The sequence below is a fragment of the Gasterosteus aculeatus genome, chromosome X (genome assembly GCF_964276395.1).
Source record: "Gasterosteus aculeatus chromosome X, fGasAcu3.hap1.1, whole genome shotgun sequence".
Classification (NCBI taxonomy): domain Eukaryota; kingdom Metazoa; phylum Chordata; class Actinopteri; order Perciformes; family Gasterosteidae; genus Gasterosteus; species Gasterosteus aculeatus.
In genome coordinates, this window is record NC_135698.1 from 400,631 (window position 1) to 418,394 (window position 17,764).

Genomic DNA, 17,764 nt, shown 5'->3' on the forward strand with positions numbered 1-17,764 from the left:
GGCGCGCTGAATGCTGACGGAGTCCACCGGGGTTTCCTCTGCGAGGCGCCACGTACCTTTGAGCCGCCCGGCGGAGTTCTTCAGCTGCAGCGCTCCGTCGTGCAGCAGCTTCCTCCCTCTAATCAGGTCCTCCTTAGCGAACATCTGGCCGCTCTTCATCCTCATGATGGACTTGCTGTCGGTGCGACTGGAAGATCACAGAAAGCAGGGTTGGGGGTTTATGCCCCGCCCACACTGAGATAAAAGCTTCCAGCTGACCCTCCTCATTCACTTTGGACGTTGTTCTTTTGTACATAGTGTTCAGTGAAAGAGACAAACCGGAAGGTGTGCTTTTGTGTTTTTCTGTTAATGATTAATAGGAATATGAAAATGTTTCCTGGCAAAGCCAGAGCCAACATGATCTGCTCTGATGGTGATGCAAAATACACAGACATTTATTTCCAACGTGCAGAGAATAAATAAATGCGCTTGTGGACGTCTAAGAGGCAATGGAGGGAGGAAACAAAAGAAGAATTTAAAATGAAATTGTTACGCGGTTGCAAGTGGATTTAGTAGCAGTAGATTTAATCACATTTTCTTCATCAGCTGTCCATGGACCTTTCAACTCATCTTCCAGTCGCAGTGTGAGCTTTGTGTCTGTACCTGTACACCTCCCTCAGCTTCTGTTTCTTCTCCTGCTCGTTGACCTTGCTGTCCACAGCCGTGATCATCTCCTTCACGCAGCGCAGAGCTTCACAGACGCAGCCGTGGTCTTCATCGGAGTCTGTGGGAGCGAGAGGAAGCACATGAAGCGAGGGCACGCTCCTCCCGGCTCACGGGGGCCAGCCGGCTGCTCTGGTACCTTTAGTGTGCTGCAGCATCCTCTGGATGAGGACGGGGTACTTGGTGATCCTCTGGGTGACCAGCAGAATGCACTCTGGGATGCTGAGTCGCCGCACAATGCTGCTGCTCATCGTTCTCTGCGTGGACGCAAAGATGCAGGGAGGTGAGTTCACTGTCAGACCCCCTGCAGGGTGAACGTGCCCCGCGTGTTTAGAAGAACGAGCGCCGACCTTGATGAACGCCTGGAAGCGTTTGTCTTTGGCGTGCAGGTCTTTGTAGAGATTGACGGCTTCGCTGTGGCGACTGCAGAACTTCCCGTAAACTCTCTTCATGCGATCGGCGCTGCTGCCTGAAAACTAGAGGTTAAAACACCAGATGTTTAATATTCTTATTTGTTTTTAACTTCTACAAAAGTAGAAATGAAAAGAAGGGAATTGCATTTCACAGGAATTGTTATAAATCTATTTTTCAATGTATTTAACAGCTGCAGCTGCGTTTCAGTGGTACCTTATATACATTGACAGCACACAAGGAAATCCATCAATTCAATCAATGAATTATTATTGCGTATCAACCATATGATGCAGTGCCCTATTATTGTATTCGTTATAAAGTGCCACTGGTATGGGATCATAACATGTAATATTCTGAGTTATGTGACTATGAAGGTCAATCCGATTAAACCTCTCAGGGGGGGGGGGCTCTCCTGCCTCGCTCACCTGGTTCAGCAGCACGTCCCCGATGCTGAAGATGAGGTAGTTGTTGTTCTGTCCTTCGGTTGATGGAGCTTTTTTTCTCTCCAGGAGCAGAGTGAGGAAATGTGTGTGCGTCTCCAACATGTCGTCCAAAACGGGGAAGATCTACAGGAGGGAAACAATCAATATGTGCAGTTTTCACGACGCTCTCCTCATCGATATTGCCGGTACTCTGGTCCACAAGCGGCACTGCTCCTCGGCACGTCCGTCACCTTGTCCAGGGTTTGAGGGTCGAGCTGCAGCTCTTTCTGAAGACCTTTGTAGTAGACTTCGGACATGATCTTCAGCGTCCTCACGTGGTGGAACTCCGTCTGGTACAACTCTGTGGAGAGGGAGCGCTCGGCACATTAACCCGTGATCATGAACAGCATCCTTCTCAAAAGGAGTCGCAACGCATCGTTACCATAGATAACGTCTTGTTTCTTGATTTCGTCTTTCTTCAACAATTTCAGGAACTTCTTCTCCATGGTGCCGCTCCAAGAGTCGGCTTCCAGATCTTTAGTGTCGCACTCAAACTCTCCCATCAGCTGGCTGTCCATCATCTCCGTACCTTCGCACAAACAGCATGAGTCCACATCAGAAAGGTTCTGTTAGGTAGCCGGTGTATAAAAAAAACGCAAGACATGAACAGTTCCCCAAAACCCCCAAACATGTCCGTTGCCCCCTGCAGATGAAGGAGAAGTTGCTTTGATTTGATCATAAATGTATAGAGGCCTTTATGATCAATACGCTGAGCTGCAGCGGCGCTAATGCACCTCGTGGCTGTCATGCTAAGCTGGGGGGGGGCTTGGTATTCACCCCCAGCTCCCTGATCACACCTGCACCGGCTGTCTGGCCTTCATGGGCAGTAGTTTGGACTCTACATTGTACAGTAGACGCAGACGCCTCATGCATTTATATCCACAGTCAGTGTGGCAGAAGAAGAAAAACGCGCTACCTTCATCCGTCAGGGACTCCGTGGAGGCGTTGACTTTGCCCCCCTTGTGCAGAGAGTCAGTGGACTGGGAAAGAAACTTCAGGCCTTTAAGTGACACTTCGTCCAGCCTGCAGGGAACCGAACAAAGAATTCAATGAGAACGAGTTACAACACAAACAGGATGTCTGTTCTACTTCCACTGCAACACCAGCAGCCGTGGAACGATCATGATGACACCAGTCTGTCAGTGTGTGTGAATGTGTGCGCTTGTGTAATTGTCCATCTTTGTGTGGACCTGCGGCCACAGCTGGAGAGGATTGTTTCAGGCCTGCTTGAGGGCTCAGACTTGGCTTTAATGGGTTAACGGGTTAGGCTTAAGAACACACACACACAGAGGTACAGGGTGTGTGTGTGCGTGTGCGTGTGTGTGTGTGTGTGTGTGAGGCGTCTCACCCGGCTATGTTGCTGGTGGAGATGCTCTTTGCCAGGTTGCTGTGCGGGTTGAACAGACCTGGGTGTCTTCGTGGAAAACTCAAGGGGAGCTGCTCTTCAGGGCTGGTTGCTGTGGACCAGCGTTCCCGTGACGACGAGGAAGACGTAGAGGACGCAGACGATGCTGAAGATGTAGCTGTGGATGTAACGGGGAACATTTAGGACTTGCTGTACCAGCAGGAGACTTTTTTAGTAATGACATAGTTAACAGAAGCTCTTACATTTACTCCTGGTGTTAACAGCTGACCCCGGAGCAGCTTCTGCCACCAGCAACTGCTGCTGGAAGCAAACACAGGACGTCTTTGGAGGAAGTGTGAAACACTTCAGAGTCTAAGGTGCGTTTCGTGCTGAGCGTTACCTGTGAGGAGTGAGCATCAGACCTACCTTTGCTTTGCTCTTTGTACAGGTGGGCAGACTCTCTCTGCAGCACTTATGCACATGGGCCCCACAGTCTGCAAACGACACCATCGTTACAAACACTTCCTGCCTGGTGATCGTCAGGGGGAAGAGGTTAGTCACTCGTCCATTCAGCCCGTTAAAGGCCGAGCTTCCCTCACCGCGGGGAAAAACGAGGAAAAGAACCCGATGCCAGCGGCACACTTCAACCATGAACCTGCTGAGACTTGAACGCGTCGACGCCAATTCCAGACGTGATCGTCCGTGGACGGGTTCAGAGGGACTGTCAAGGACTTTCAGGGCCCAGATGCCACCAAAACAACGGGGAAGTTCACCTCCACAGAACCTCAGCGAGTTCACATCTGCCCGGCTGACGGACCCCCAGGGACCCCCAGGGAGCAAAGCCCTTCTTTTAGATCAAAGTGGACGCCCGTGGAGAGGAAACAGAAACAGGAAAAAGGGGAAGGCAGTGACTTGGGCAATGATTCCACAATAAGCCAACAGACCGCTGGTCCTCCTCCTCCTCCGGAGGGACAAACCCTCACACACACTGCTCAGTTCTCCCCTCTGCCAACACTGCTCTGGTAACCACGGCAACAACAACACACACAGACACACACTGGAGTGATGCAACAGAGTGCAAGACTGGTGGGGAAAGTTAGCATAACGTCCCCTCGTCTTGCCACTGGAACAAACACATCTCCACCTTTTAGCAGAGAAACCCCGTCAGCAGAAACCGCCGTGTGCATCTCAGACAACTTCCTGTTGGCTTCCAGCTCCTCATAGAGTCCCGCGTGACACAACGTTCTGAGCTTACGACGTTCTACACAGCGTTGGGTCGGCCTGCGTTGCTCGAGCCTCCTGCTTTCAACTCCAGGGTCTTCTGAAGGGAGTCTGGCGCTCGGGAAGGTCCCAAAGGTTAAGTGACAGTTGCTTGTGAGTGTTAAGACACAAAGAGGATTTTGAATATACGTTTGGTGACGCATGTGAGGGCCTGTTGCATTATTAACACTAACTGTTCACAAGAGAGACACCTGACGGAGGAGTCTGGAGTGAGACGGAGGAGCCTTACTGTTGCAGAGGAACGTCTCCTTGCTGTTGAGGACTTTGCTGCAGTGCTGACAGGCCGCGGATGGAGACGCGCCGGCGGGGATGAAGACGTGACCGCTTGCACTCTTCTTTTCTCTCTCTTTGCTCTCCCGCTCCCTCTCGCCTTTCCTCTCCTTCTCCTGCAAGCGAGAAAGAGATGGAAACCAATGAAGATCACACATTCCTTTTGAAGCAGGTCCTGTACAAAGAATGAATCCCACCTTGCTCTTCTTGGTCATCTTGTTGCGGATGTAGCTGAAGGTGCGGCTGATCTTAGGTCCTCCTTTAGCCTCGGCGTCGCTCCGTAGAGGACCCGGCTCCTCCTCTGAAATACTAACCAACGCCAATCCGCTTCAATACACGTAACAAAGACTTCTCGTGTGAAACTCATTGAATTGTTACCAAAGTGCAGCGATGACGTAGAGCAGCGCGATCACTTCTCACACAGACTAAACGTGGTACATCGCTACTGTGGTGGCCTGAAGTGAGCGTTTCAGTTAATATCACTTCATTATTTTACCCTACTTGAGAAGGAAAGGCTAAAATGTCTTGGACGGTCTACTCAGTGGGACTCCTCGGGTTGTATAGAAGAGACAAAATGACTTATTTCCGTATTGTAAACGTGTTCATGGTCTCAGTCTCTAGTATGTCTTTGATTCAGGATGATATTTATTTAGTAACTGATGATTTAGAATCTAATTTACCATTAAGCTGAATGGGCTTCAGGGCGGGGCTGCCCTTTGATTGACAGGTTGCTGGGATTTTGTCTTGGAACTTTCACAGGGACCTTTAGTTGTTGTCAGGTGATTGTAACCTGTTTCCTACTCAGTGTGTCGCTGTAGCTTCACCTTCTCGCGTCAACGGCTCTAAAGCAGAACTTTAGTCCACAAAGCGATGGTTGACGTCCCCGTTACTACACCCACTTCTTATTAAACGGCTGTGCGTCTTCTCTCTCGGAGTTTAGGTGGAAGTATCCAACACATCTGAGCAAATTCCCTTCCGGGTGTCCCTCCTAAATGAGACCACGCCGCTGTCACCCTTTGTTCCCAACAGCACAGTAAACTATTTGGGCCATTTACCTGTATTCCAGGGAGCCGGAGTTGTTGGAGAAGGTGCTGATGCCTACAGGAACAGACAGACATCAGACATGCTGCAGCAAACATGTTCACAAGTCGTTCAGGTGAAGAGACAAAGCGCTGAATGATCAGGAAGCAGAGGAGTGAAAACTGTTATGAGTCAAGAGGCAAAGATTTCATGTTCCACTGCAGTTTAAAGTTAAATAGATCTTGAGTCCAAAAGCTGTTTCCCCAGGAGGCACCGGGGGCTGAATCGGGTGTGGGGGATGAATCAGGTGTGGGGGCTGAATCAGGTGTGGGGGCTGAATCAGGTGTGGGGGATGAATCAGGTGCGGGGGGATGAATCAGGTGTGGGGGATGAATGAGGTGCGGGGGGATGAATCAGGTGTGGGGGCTGAATCAGGTGGGGGGGATGAATCAGGTGCGGCGGATGAATCAGGTGCGGGGGATGAATCAGGTGGGGGGGGGTGAATCAGGTGCAGGGGGATGAATCGGGTGTGGGGGTGAATCAGGTGCGGGGGGATGAATCAGGTGTGGGGGCTGAATCAGGTGCGGGGGGATGAATCAGGTGTGGGGGCTGAATCAGGTGGGGGGGATGAATCAGGTGCGGCGGATGAATCAGGTGCGGGGGATGAATCAGGTGCGGGGGATGAATCAGGTGGGGGGGATGAATCAGGTGGGGGGGATGAATCAGGTGCAGGGGGATGAATCAGGTGCGGGGGATGAATCAGGTGGGGGGGATGAATCAGGTGCAGGGGGATGAATCAGGTGCGGGGGTGAATCAGGTGCAGGGGGCTGAATCAGGTGTGGGGGATGAATCAGGTGCGGCGGATGAATCAGGTGCGGGGGATGAATCAGGTGGGGGGGGGTGAATCAGGTGCAGGGGGATGAATCGGGTGTGGGGGTGAATCAGGTGCGGGGGATGAATCAGGTGCGGGGGATGAATCAGGTGGGGGGGATGAATCAGGTGCAGGGGGATGAATCAGGTGCGGGGGTGAATCAGGTGCAGGGGGCTGAATCAGGTGCGGGGGGATGAATCGGGTGTGGGGGTGAATCAGGTGCAGGGGGATGAATCGGGTGTGGGGGTGAATCAGGTGCAGGGGGCTGAATCAGGTGCGGGGGGATGAATCGGGTGTGGGGGTGAATCAGGTGCAGGGGGATGAATCGGGTGCGGGGGGTGAATCAGGTGCAGGGGGATGAATCAGGTGCGGGGGGTGAATCAGGTGCAGGGGGATGAATCAGGTGGGGGGGCTGAATCAGGTGGGGGGGCTGAATCAGGTGCAGGGGGGCTGAATCAGGTGGGGGGGGGGTGAATCAGGTGGGGGGGGGTGAATCAGGTGCGGGGGATGAATCAGGTGGGGGTGATGGGGGATTAAGGTACCAGTGAGAGATGATTGACATATTTGCGGTTTACAATAAGTGTCTTTTCTCTCCAGGAGGAGATGAACACCATGTTAGTTTGTTTCGTGGGACGGTGTTACGGGACAAAGAGAGACCACGTCTACGTTCATCATACTTACTCCCTCCCTTCTCCTCCTCCTCCTCCTCGCTGGAGGAGGAGCCAATAGCAAAGAAGCGTCTACTTTTAGGGAGGAGCGGGGAGATGCTGAGGGAGAAACGGATTCTGCGTTTTGGAAATCTGCTCACTAAAGGGGAGGGAGGGGGAGGGGGTGACAACGGGGGGCGGCGGGATGAACAGGGAAGCAGAAGAACAATCTTACCCGCAAGTTTAAAGAGAACAACTTCACAACTAAAAGGAGGTGAATGGAGCCGGGAGGTAAAGATAGAGATTTGTAAAGAAGCAACTCACCATCTATATCTCGGGGGCCGATGGCAACCATGGAGATGGATTTGGTGAGGGTCTGCTGATGGAACATGGCAGGGCGGCGGTTTGTCACTGACGGTACCTGATGTGATAACACACAATCATAAATAGGAAGCTTCCAGCTACTATTTACTATTGTAAGGGAAAGCAGATCAACCCCAGTCAGTGTGGATACGGTGGGTTCGTACCGACGCCTGTCCACACACACACACACACACCTGCTCTCCCTCCTGCTCCTCCTCGGTGAGGGAGAGCAGCGAGCCTCTCTCCTGGCCGTCCAGGCGTGAACTCCTCAGCAGAGTCCTCTCCTCCTGGTCCCCGAGGCTCGGGCACTGAGCCCGGACCTCTAGCTTCTCCACCTCCAGACCCTCCAGGCTGTAGCTGCAACCACACTAGCACGTTAGCATCACGGCTCATTCACCCGCTGTGACCTCCGAGGGGAAACGTAAGTTCGCCCCGACGCCGATTACCTCCTGCTGTCTATTGGCTCCTGGTCGGGGCGACGCCAGTTGGATGGACACCAGCTCATGCTGGACGAGCAGAGAGGTGGAGGGTGGATGATGGAAGATGCGACATGGAATACAGAGAGGGCGAGTCAGATGTTTAATGAACGCATGAATTTAGAATGAGAATAAAGGTGATGGTGTTATGATGACAGATGTGCGTCTCAACTGTCGGGACCTCGTGTACGTACATCTGGAAAGTCTTCACAGCGCTTCACTTGTCCCACATTGTGTTATGTTACAGCCTTATTCCAAAATGGATTAAATTCATTATTTTCCTCAACGTTCTACACACAACAACCCATAATGCAAATCTGTTAAAAATAAAGAAGGAAAACATAACATGTACATAAGTATTCACAGCCTTTGCCGTGACTCAGCATGTAGCTCAGGTGCCTCCTGTTTTCCACTGATCATCCTTCAGATGTTTCTACAACTTGATTGGAGTCCACCTGTGCTGGATTCAGTTGATTGGACATGACTGAGAAAGGCACACACCTGTCTGTATAAGGTATCACAGCTGACATATCAGAGCATAAACCAAGACATGTCCAAGGAATTATCTGTAGACCTCCGAGACAGAACTGTATCGAGGCTCAGATCTGGCGAAGGGGACAGAAAGATTTCTGCAGCATTGAAAGTCCCAATGAGCACAGTGGCCTCCATCATCCGGGAATGGAAGAAGTTTGGAACCACCAGGACTCTTCCTAGAGTCGGCCGCCCAGCCAGACTGAGCGATCGGGGGAGAAGGGCCTTAGTCAGGGAGGGGACCAGGAACCCGATGGTACAGCACTCCACAAATCAGGCCTGTTTGGTAGAGAGGCCAGACGGAAGCCACTCCTCAGTAAGAAGCACATGACAGCCCGCCTGAAGGACTCTCAGACCATGAGAAACAAGTCTCTCCGGTCTGATGAGACAAAGATTGAACTCTTTGGCCTGAATGCCAAGCGTCATGTCTGGAGGAAACCAGGCACTGCTCATCACCTGGCCAATACCATCCCTACAGTGAAGCATGGTGGTGGCAGCATCATGCTGTGGGGATGTTCTTCAGCGGGAGGAACTGGGAGACTAGTCAGGATTGAGGGAAAGATGAATGCAGCAACGTACAGAGACGTCCTCGATGAAAACATGCTCCAAAGCGCTCTGGACCTCAGACTGGGGCGACGGTTCATCTTCCAACAGGACAACGACCCGAAGCACACAGCCCAGATAACAACGGAGCTGCTTCAGGACTCTGTGAATGTCCTCGAGTGGTCCATCCAGAGCCCTGACTTGAACCCCATCGAACATCTCTGGAGAGATCAGAAAACGTCTGTGCACCGACGCTCCCCATCCAACCTGATGGAACTTGAGAGGTTCTGCAGAGAAGAATGGGAGAACCTGCCCAGAAATAGGTGCGCCACGCTGGTGGAATCACACCCAAGAAGACTTGAGGCTGTAATTGCTGCCAAACGTGCTTCAACAAAGTATTGAGCAAAGGCTGTGAATACTTACGTACATAAGTTTATGTTTTCACTTTGTCATTATGGGTTGTTGTGTGTAGAATGTTGAGGAAAATGATGAATTTAATCCATTTTGGAATAAGGCCGTAACATAAGCAGTTTAACCCTGTTTAGGGACAAACTACACTCACTTTGAGAAACAAATAACCTGCTAACTGGATCGGTGTTGTGTGAAATTACAGATGGGAGATTATGTTTCATTTCCAAAATCAAAGAGTCAAAGATTTTTTTCCTGCATTTTCAGACAAAATGTTGAATATTGTTAAATCAAAACAATTTCAAGAAACAAAACCGGAGTATCACACTTTTGAGGATAAATCAAACTACTTGACACAAACGTCAATGCAAAACAAATCAAAAGAAATCTTCCTTCTAGTTGTAGTACATAGAGCCAGTTAATGAAACAGACGTGTTCCATCAAGGACTCCACCATTGGAGACGAGTCGCTGCACTACACTCGTAAAAGAAGAGAACGTCTTTTCCACACCGCATCGCTGTGTGTCTGCACCAAAACACACAGTGCACGCCTGTGAAGGTGGGGATGAGACGGAGGAGCTGTACCTTCTGCGGTGGAGGGGCGGCTTGGCTCTCTGCTCTCCTGAAGGACTCTGCAACAAGCTGAGACAAGGGGGACAGGTGGGGATGATCTACGCTGCACGTCGTGTCTATGCTGTGCTCATACAGGTCGGGTTACTCCACAGTACCATCATGTCAGCTCCAGGAAGAGGAGAGCTGAAATATTCCTGGAGCTGGAAGAATAGAGACGTCGCCAGGTGGCTGGAGAGTGACGGCGTTTGCTGATCCGTTACCTGCGCGGGGAAACGACGATATCCGCGTTGTTCCCGGTCGGCTCCCAGCTGTGGCGGCGGAACGGAGACGAGGAGCGCGGGGGGGCTCGCAGGGGGCCGGAGGGGACGGCGTTCTCTGGAAGCTGGTCTTTCTTCTCCTCTCCTTCTGCGCCGCCGGCGTCCGTCTCTCCTCCTCTTCCTCCCCCTGGAAGAGATGAACCGTTAATGCGAGGAGGAGGATTTCTACAGGGGTCCATAGACGGGCCTCACGTTGCTTCGCGTTACTAAATAAAGATGGATGTATTTCACAAGCTTTTGTGGTTACAGTTATAGAAACAAGTGCTTGGTGTTAATTGAGTGATGTTCTCTCATTATTATACTCAGAACAGAGACAGAACTCGTGTGGCAGAAGTATTTGTACATGTAGAATTAAATAAAAAACATTCAGAGTAATTAATTCAACTACCGAAATCAAAGCATAAAATGAATCTTTAGGAGTCAGTTATTCACACACTATAAGCACTGATTTAATTCAAACTGCAGGGGTGTGATGCTGACGGTTTTCCATCTTTACATATTAATAAATGAATAAAAGGCAAAGAGGAAACGTGGGGAGACCATGATAAGAGGACAAGTCTTACCTCTGTCCTCTGTTTCAGACTTCCAGGACAACCTGGAGCTCCGAGGGGTCCCAGCGGCAGGTGCCCCCACCAGCACCGCCCCCTCAGGGGGAGCCAGGACTCCCCGGGTGGATGCATCTTTGGTGGAGGTCCAGGAGACTCGGACCCCTCTCGCCCGGTGTCCGTTGAATGGGGGAGGGTCTCTGGGCTGGAGGAGGAAACAACACCAACAAGGATTTTGGTCTTAAATATAGTGAAAAAAAGGGTTGATTGTTAAGTGGCTTCGTCTCCTGAAGGCAATGCGGTCACTCATGATTACAACAAGATATTATAATATATATTCAACCTGAAAATACTTTCCGTACATTGTTGTATTTTTCAATGTTCAAGACCAAAACTTTCGTTTTTAAAAATGTGTTTTTCAAATAAAAAATCGAAAATCAGCTCATCTGTTTCCCCAAAGTTTATGTTGCTTCAGCGAATGCAGCTGGTGACATTGTGGCTTCTATTGCAAATATCTGTACTCGATAAAGACACTATACACAAAGTCCTGCGTTCGGTTATTGCTCCACATACACAGACTCCCGCCTACAGCTGCTTCTAAGAGAGTGTTGGGGGTCAGATTTCCGAGGAGCCTGTGAGACTTGGTTCTGGGTGTCGTCTCTGGAGTTGCAGGATTGTGAGGAAGGTGGAAAAAGGCCTCGTCCAGAACAAGTGAGTCACTCTGAGCGGCACTGTGAGCTAAAGGTCTGTCTGCCTTCACTGACGTCTAAATGTCGGGTCACGATCCGCCGCTGATCCACCGTGAACTCTCTGGCGGCACGCGTGGTCCCCGTGGTGACCAGGTGGTTTCTTCTTTTTAGTATCGCAGGAAGGAAGACAGACATCCGATGCCCCGGCGTGAAAGCCAGCTGCTGCCCAGGAGCCGGCACACGGACGCGCAGGCGTTTCTTACCTTTTTAAAGACGCCGTCATTGGGCTCATCGTTCCTTTCCTGCTTGGTGTCTTTGTCCCCGTGCAGCAAACGCAGCGGCACGCACTCCCCTCCGCGTGGACGGGCGTCTGCCGGGACGAGGAAGGGAACGATGTTGTTGTGCAATAGGTAATCACATAGATTAGATCTACACACACTACAATGCATGATAATCTACAGTAGAACTATAATGCACTCGAGTCTTTGCACGGAATGAATGTGAGTAACTATGATAGTGAAAAATGATTTAGATTGAATATTTATGAGGGATTAAAACGACAGCAACAGGTTGCTCATCTCTTGAGTAATGAATAATGCAAACGGCAGAACAAGCAGTAATCATGGAAATGACTAAAAGTGAGGTGCATTTGTACTCTTCAGTTCCCTGTAAAGTGTGTATTAAAAGGTTCTTTTAGCCAGCGCACAAAGTGTATATATATATAAATATCAGTTTAAGTGTGCGCTATATTTACAGCGTTTCCTACACCTTCACGTGGACCTTTCTAAGAGAAAGAAACGGGCTCCATCACGTCCCAAAAAACAGACGCTGGTCTGTCGCTGCACCAACTGATCCAAATCAGAATGTATATAACTAAACACCACTACTGAGAAGCTACAATGTGTTCTAGCTGACGTTACCTGTACATGGTGGCTCTGTGTCGGCTTCTGGACAGAGAACATCTCTCTCCCTCTGGATCTGAGGAGGAAAAGGAACGAAGAGTCATTTCTCTGATAAACAGAACATCAAGTCATCATTTCGTTGCTTGGATTATTCAATATATTTCACTGTGGTCTTTGTAGAACTAGTTTTGCCTTAACGACCACCCGCGGTTCCAATACGGAACCCCTCAGCACTCATGAATATTAAAACATCACAGCCTCACACCCACTGCCTCTGCATGTGACAGTTAGGACCCCCCATGTGCACATCACACAGTGAATGACTGTTCCACCCCCGTCAACCAGACATGCAACGTCCTCAATGGGACCTCTGATTCAGGACGGACCCGCCGGAGCAGCCTGCTCATGTCCTCTGCTCACGGCGTCGCCTTCGACCCGCCGCCCTCTTGACCCCTGCGGTGTGCGGGTCCATCAGAGCTACAGGTGCATTTACAGCGTCTCCTCTCATGCGCACAATTGAATACAGTTTAGGTCAGTGGGGTACAATATGGTTTCATCAGCATAGAAACGGACCCTGTGAGGTTTGCTTGGGAAAAGGGTTATGCTCTTCGTGTGATAATGGTAAATATTGGGGGGGCGAACAACGATCCTTGTGGGACACCTTCCTCAACCATCTGTGGACTTCTTCTGATCAGAACTTCAAACTGTACAACTGTACTGTGAGGACAAGGACACAAAGGACATCTTTTCTTTTCTCCCCATTGTGGATTTGACCGTCGCTCTTATTCTGACGGGACAATCAAAACCAACCCAACGCGTTGGATATGAACAACCTATTTTAGAAGCAATGGATGGTTGTGCAGCTCCTGTAGGCCGAGCCGTCCGAATGACTTCATATTTAACTTCAGCCAGCGCGTCCTTTGTCCCCTTGTAGTCCCGTCTCAATGGGCCTGTTGTCTCGGCTCAAAGTCGCTTGCTCTGTCTATTATCAACGTCTTGTAGGAAAGAGAGAGCGACTCTCAACACGTAGGCGACAACGGGCGCTTTTTATCCAGCTCCACCAGAGCAGCTGATGACTGCGTGAAGAACTCATTGAAATCCTCATTGGAAATTAGAAATGGTTCTTCCTCTTCCCTCAATGCCCTCCAAACAATGGAACCGCAGACCTTTTCTCATTAGATGATCTTTAATTCGCTTGCACTGGTTATTAAATGAACAATAACTGACTCCACAGAAAACTGCAAAATGTAATAATCAATTCGAAAGGAGCCTACGGCGCACTTTCATTTATGCAAATACTTTAAATAAGGTGTTTTCTAACAGCAGTATTCAATGCACGAGTAGCAGTTATTATATTTTATGACGTCCTCCAGTGTTACTAGTTGGTCAATGCAAGACCACCAGCATGTTGGCCGTGACGTCGCTGAGCGTGGAAACCAAAACGGCCTCATTTGAACTGGAAGAATCAAGGACACGTCTTAGTACGAGGACGTTGGAGTTTGTTCCTCCAACGGTGAAGATCACTTCATGGTGAAAGACGACGGTGAGCTGGCAATAAGTCACCGTTTGTTTATTGGGTAAATCTTAAAGGAGTAAAAGACGTTTTCCCTCTTCGGGCTCATCGTGTGTATAGGTGTGCCTCCGTGTGACACGTACAATGAGAAGCTTTCCAAAAGCCTCAAACGCACAATCAGACATGAGAGACCTCAAATCACATGTTGGAGAGGAGGAATAAACAGCCTCCAGATGAAGGGAGGACGTGTCGTCCAGGAGGAAACGGTGGACCAACGTGGAACAAGTCCTGTGGATGCATTCTGTCCGTACTCAATGTGACAGACGTCTTCTTCATTTAGTAAATAATGCTTCATTTAGAGTAGAGGACGCTTTAAGGCGGGGCCAACTGTGATTGACGGGTTAATGCTCCTACCAAAGCTGCACGTCGGCTATACGTCACTATTCCAAACTGTAACTTCTCTTCATTGGCAGTGAACAAACAACATGGCCGACGGCCAAATCTATAAATTCATTCAGCTACGAGTCTTCTGCCAAAGAGGACCATCCATCTGAAACCATGTCCGCTCGTCGGCGTCCAGAAACCTCTTTGTCCCTCTGAGGTCAACACGCGACCCCAAACCATTTGCTCATTTGCTGTCAGCGCTGTGGACAAACTATAATCGGCACGTGGTTTTTATTCCAGGTCTGTCTCTCTCTACGGGGAGTGAGTGAGGGAAGCGAGGAGCCGCGGTAGCGCCACACCGTCTCCGTGGCAACGCTGAACTTCCTGTTTGCGTCCCACCGAAGTTCAATATTCAGAGCAATATGCCTGTTTACCCTCCTACCTTAATCAGCACCACGTCCACAGTCCGCTCTCCTTTGGCACAGAAGCTGTACCTCCGCCTGTGTCTCTCGTACATGCCGCCTGCCGCCCAGGATCGACGCGTTAGCACGACTGCAGCCCGCCTCCCTCAACGCCGCTCCGCCCGTATGAGAGAAAATACCAAATATCCAACTGCTTTCCAGGGCTGTGGCTTTTCTTCACACCGTGAGAGAGGAGAGAGGAGACAATCTGCTCGGCCAGCCGCTGGGATCAGCCTCCGGCTGTGGCGTGACGCGTCCTGAACATGGAGCGGTTCACCGTGACCTCTGAACCCAGAGACAAAGTCCCGCGTGTCCCCAGATTGAGGCGTGTAGTCCAGGAAAGTCTACGTATCGCCGTGTTGCTTTTTCGCTGCAGCTTGCTTTGGGAAAATGAGCCGTCTCTGCCCACATCTGTTCAGACCGGTGGCCCCTCCCTCCTCCCTCTTTCCTCCTTCCCTCCTTCCTCCTTCCCTCCTCCCTCTTTCCCTCCCTCCTTCCCTCCTTCCTCCTTCCCTCCTTCCTCCTTCCCTCCTCCCTCTTTCCCTCCTCCCTCCTTTCATTTCTCTCTCTCTCTTCTTTCCACCCATCACATCTGTCCTTCCCTTCATGAAGCAAACTCCATCTCATCCCATTTGGTGCCTCTCCACTGCACACACACACACTAACAAACACACACTAACAAACACACACACACACTAACTAACAAACACACACAAACACACACACAATGATTCACAGTCTGGACTTTTTTCTGCTGCAGTTGAAGGAGAAACAAAGAGGCAGAACATGAGTTTGATTCTTTTCATTTAAAGAGGTTGTCGCTCCCTCGACTTGAAGCCTTATAACAACGTGGGTGTCAAGTAATGTTTGTCTCGTTCATAATATGCACTCGTTCGGTGTCTCTCACCTCCAAGGTTTTAAACTATAGTTCCCATCATGCTTTGGGTCTTAAACGACCAAATTACAACCGACAAGTGGAAACGCTCGGCTCCATCTGTAAGCGATCAGCGGCACACAAATACTGTAACCATGGTAACAGCTGTGACAGAAGAGGTCATCTCACCACAAGGAGGCAGCAAAGGACTGAGAGTCACACCTCTGACCGCAGTGTCCATGGGTGGCCAAAGCAAAAGGTCAGAGAGATACCTCCCATTTCAAAGCACTTTCGCTTGACCTCGACGTGAAAGGTCACGAGGTCAACGCAACGATAAGAGCGTAGCATGAAATCTACCCCCGATACTCCTGTGACAGGATGCGTGAAGCTGCTTCCTTCCTGCTGCTGACAAACACGCTGCAGTGGAAACTCGTGCAACATCACTGAACCGCGTCAACAGCAATATTGTAAATTCAACCATGCACTCACACTAGATTTTAACATTTAATACATTAGCATTGGCCCAGTTGTTGGTTATTTATGCATCTTTTCATTGACAAAGAAAATGTGTTTGTTGACAGTCAGTTTTTTTTGTGTGTATACAAGATAAAACAATCAAAGACAAAAGACAATCACTGTCTTTTCATATTCATCCACATGAGTCGTATTGCTTCATGACGGTATGAAAGTAACTATTTACACCACAGACTTAAAAAACACACCTTGTTAGGAGAGCTTTTTAGTGAACTCTTACCCGTTTTATCATGTAGCACTTTGGAATTTCGTTAAATATAAAGTGCATTACAAATTAAATGTATTATTATTATTATTATTGGATAATCTATATTTGTGGAAGATTTCGGAAAAAAACGTACAGTACAGTACACTTTTGAAGCAAATACAAACAACTACGGCTACGGCATCGATCTATGGGATCAACGTGGCCCAGATTCATGCTAGAAAATATTAAAAATATTATCATTTAAATATTTTACTTTTACTTTCTGTGTGCGTCGGCAGAGGAATGTATAGACGTGTCAAACAGGAGGGGGGGGAGTGGCAAGCAGACCACCGAGCCGCACCACAGAAAGAATATATATATATATATATATATATATATATATTCCTCTGCACAGGTCTCTGCGCTTTCGTTTCTGGGGCCGACGCACACACATATATATATATATACACACAGAACGAATATATATATATATATATTTTCTGAAAAAAATGTTTTATTTTGAAATTCTGTGCGCTTGTCCCTCTTGACATATTTCATACATAAGCGTCACCACGGCAGTTTCACCCACCAGCGAACAGAGAGCGCGCAACTACTGAGCCCCCCCCGCCGCGGGTCGGTCCGCCCGTAACAACTACCCCCCCCTCCCCCCCGTTACTCCGCCGGACCTTCTCGACCGGTCCGCGAAATACTGTCTGACATGAAGGTGGTCCGTGAGGTAAAGAAGGTTGGGGACCACCGGTCTATGGGACTCGTGTTGCTAGCTGTTACTTCCATCTCAACATCGACCTGCAGAGCACCACCCTGTGTCCCTAAGGGAGCGTCCTGCTAAATGTGGGACATTGTCGGCTCTTCAAACACAGCCGTTAAATGGTGGAGAGTTCAACATTTTTGCCTCCAAGATGATCACATGGGTGTAGTTTTTATTCCTAATTCCTAAATTTCTGCCCTGACTATTTACAGAATTTGGAATCCGAAAGATGTTGATGAGTGCGCTGCACTTATCAACACACCATGCAGCTCTACCGAAACACACACACACACACAGGAAGGCTTCAAGGTTCCCAGATGTCCCACTGTGACCCAGTGCTCTATGGGACCAGCTCCTGCGTCATCGGAGGCGACCTTGGCCCGGTCTGACCTCACCTCAGAAGGGCCGCAGAGCGCGGACGGTGTGCCTGGGTAGAGTCACGGGAGCCGTGAGTCGGCCTTTCTGCTCCTTCTCTAATCTCAAGACTTATCAATGGAAGTGGACTCCTATCTAAGCGCCGATTCCCACGGCCTCTTTGTGCTCGCTTGGCATGTGGACGATATATATGCCCAAAAAGCTCCTTTTTTATCCATCACCACAGTGTTTGACCATCGTTCAATGAAACAATCAGCGACAGCCGGAGAGTGTGAGAAAGAAGTCTGAC

At 49.6% G+C, this 17,764-nt stretch overlaps 1 protein-coding gene across 6 annotated transcripts in view; it reads right to left on the reverse strand.

The window, feature by feature from the left end:
• LOC120813168 (uncharacterized) overlaps positions 1 to 17,764 on the reverse strand; it is a 38,446-nt gene that overhangs the window by 9,058 nt on the left and 11,624 nt on the right. For 2 of the 6 annotated variants that reach the window (XM_078081951.1, XM_078081949.1), the window contains exons 9-31: positions 12,397 to 12,454; positions 11,740 to 11,846; positions 10,806 to 10,992; positions 10,186 to 10,369; positions 9,938 to 9,994; positions 7,842 to 7,901; positions 7,590 to 7,752; positions 7,357 to 7,453; positions 7,067 to 7,192; positions 5,550 to 5,592; positions 4,692 to 4,803; positions 4,454 to 4,610; positions 3,370 to 3,437; positions 3,207 to 3,264; positions 2,947 to 3,121; positions 2,515 to 2,621; positions 1,981 to 2,127; positions 1,790 to 1,899; positions 1,542 to 1,682; positions 1,053 to 1,178; positions 842 to 959; positions 643 to 763; positions 57 to 187 (exon numbers count right to left, since the gene is read on the reverse strand). In XM_078081951.1, coding sequence (XP_077938077.1) covers positions 57 to 187; positions 643 to 763; positions 842 to 959; positions 1,053 to 1,178; positions 1,542 to 1,682; positions 1,790 to 1,899; positions 1,981 to 2,127; positions 2,515 to 2,621; positions 2,947 to 3,121; positions 3,207 to 3,264; positions 3,370 to 3,437; positions 4,454 to 4,610; positions 4,692 to 4,803; positions 5,550 to 5,592; positions 7,067 to 7,192; positions 7,357 to 7,453; positions 7,590 to 7,752; positions 7,842 to 7,901; positions 9,938 to 9,994; positions 10,186 to 10,369; positions 10,806 to 10,992; positions 11,740 to 11,846; positions 12,397 to 12,454 — 2,653 coding nt within the window. The remainder of the gene's footprint in view (positions 1 to 56; positions 188 to 642; positions 764 to 841; positions 960 to 1,052; positions 1,179 to 1,541; positions 1,683 to 1,789; positions 1,900 to 1,980; positions 2,128 to 2,514; positions 2,622 to 2,946; positions 3,122 to 3,206; positions 3,265 to 3,369; positions 3,438 to 4,453; positions 4,611 to 4,691; positions 4,804 to 5,549; positions 5,593 to 7,066; positions 7,193 to 7,356; positions 7,454 to 7,589; positions 7,753 to 7,841; positions 7,902 to 9,937; positions 9,995 to 10,185; positions 10,370 to 10,805; positions 10,993 to 11,739; positions 11,847 to 12,396; positions 12,455 to 17,764) is intronic. The other 4 variants (XM_078081950.1, XM_078081952.1, XM_078081954.1 and 1 more) reach the window with 4 other exon arrangements.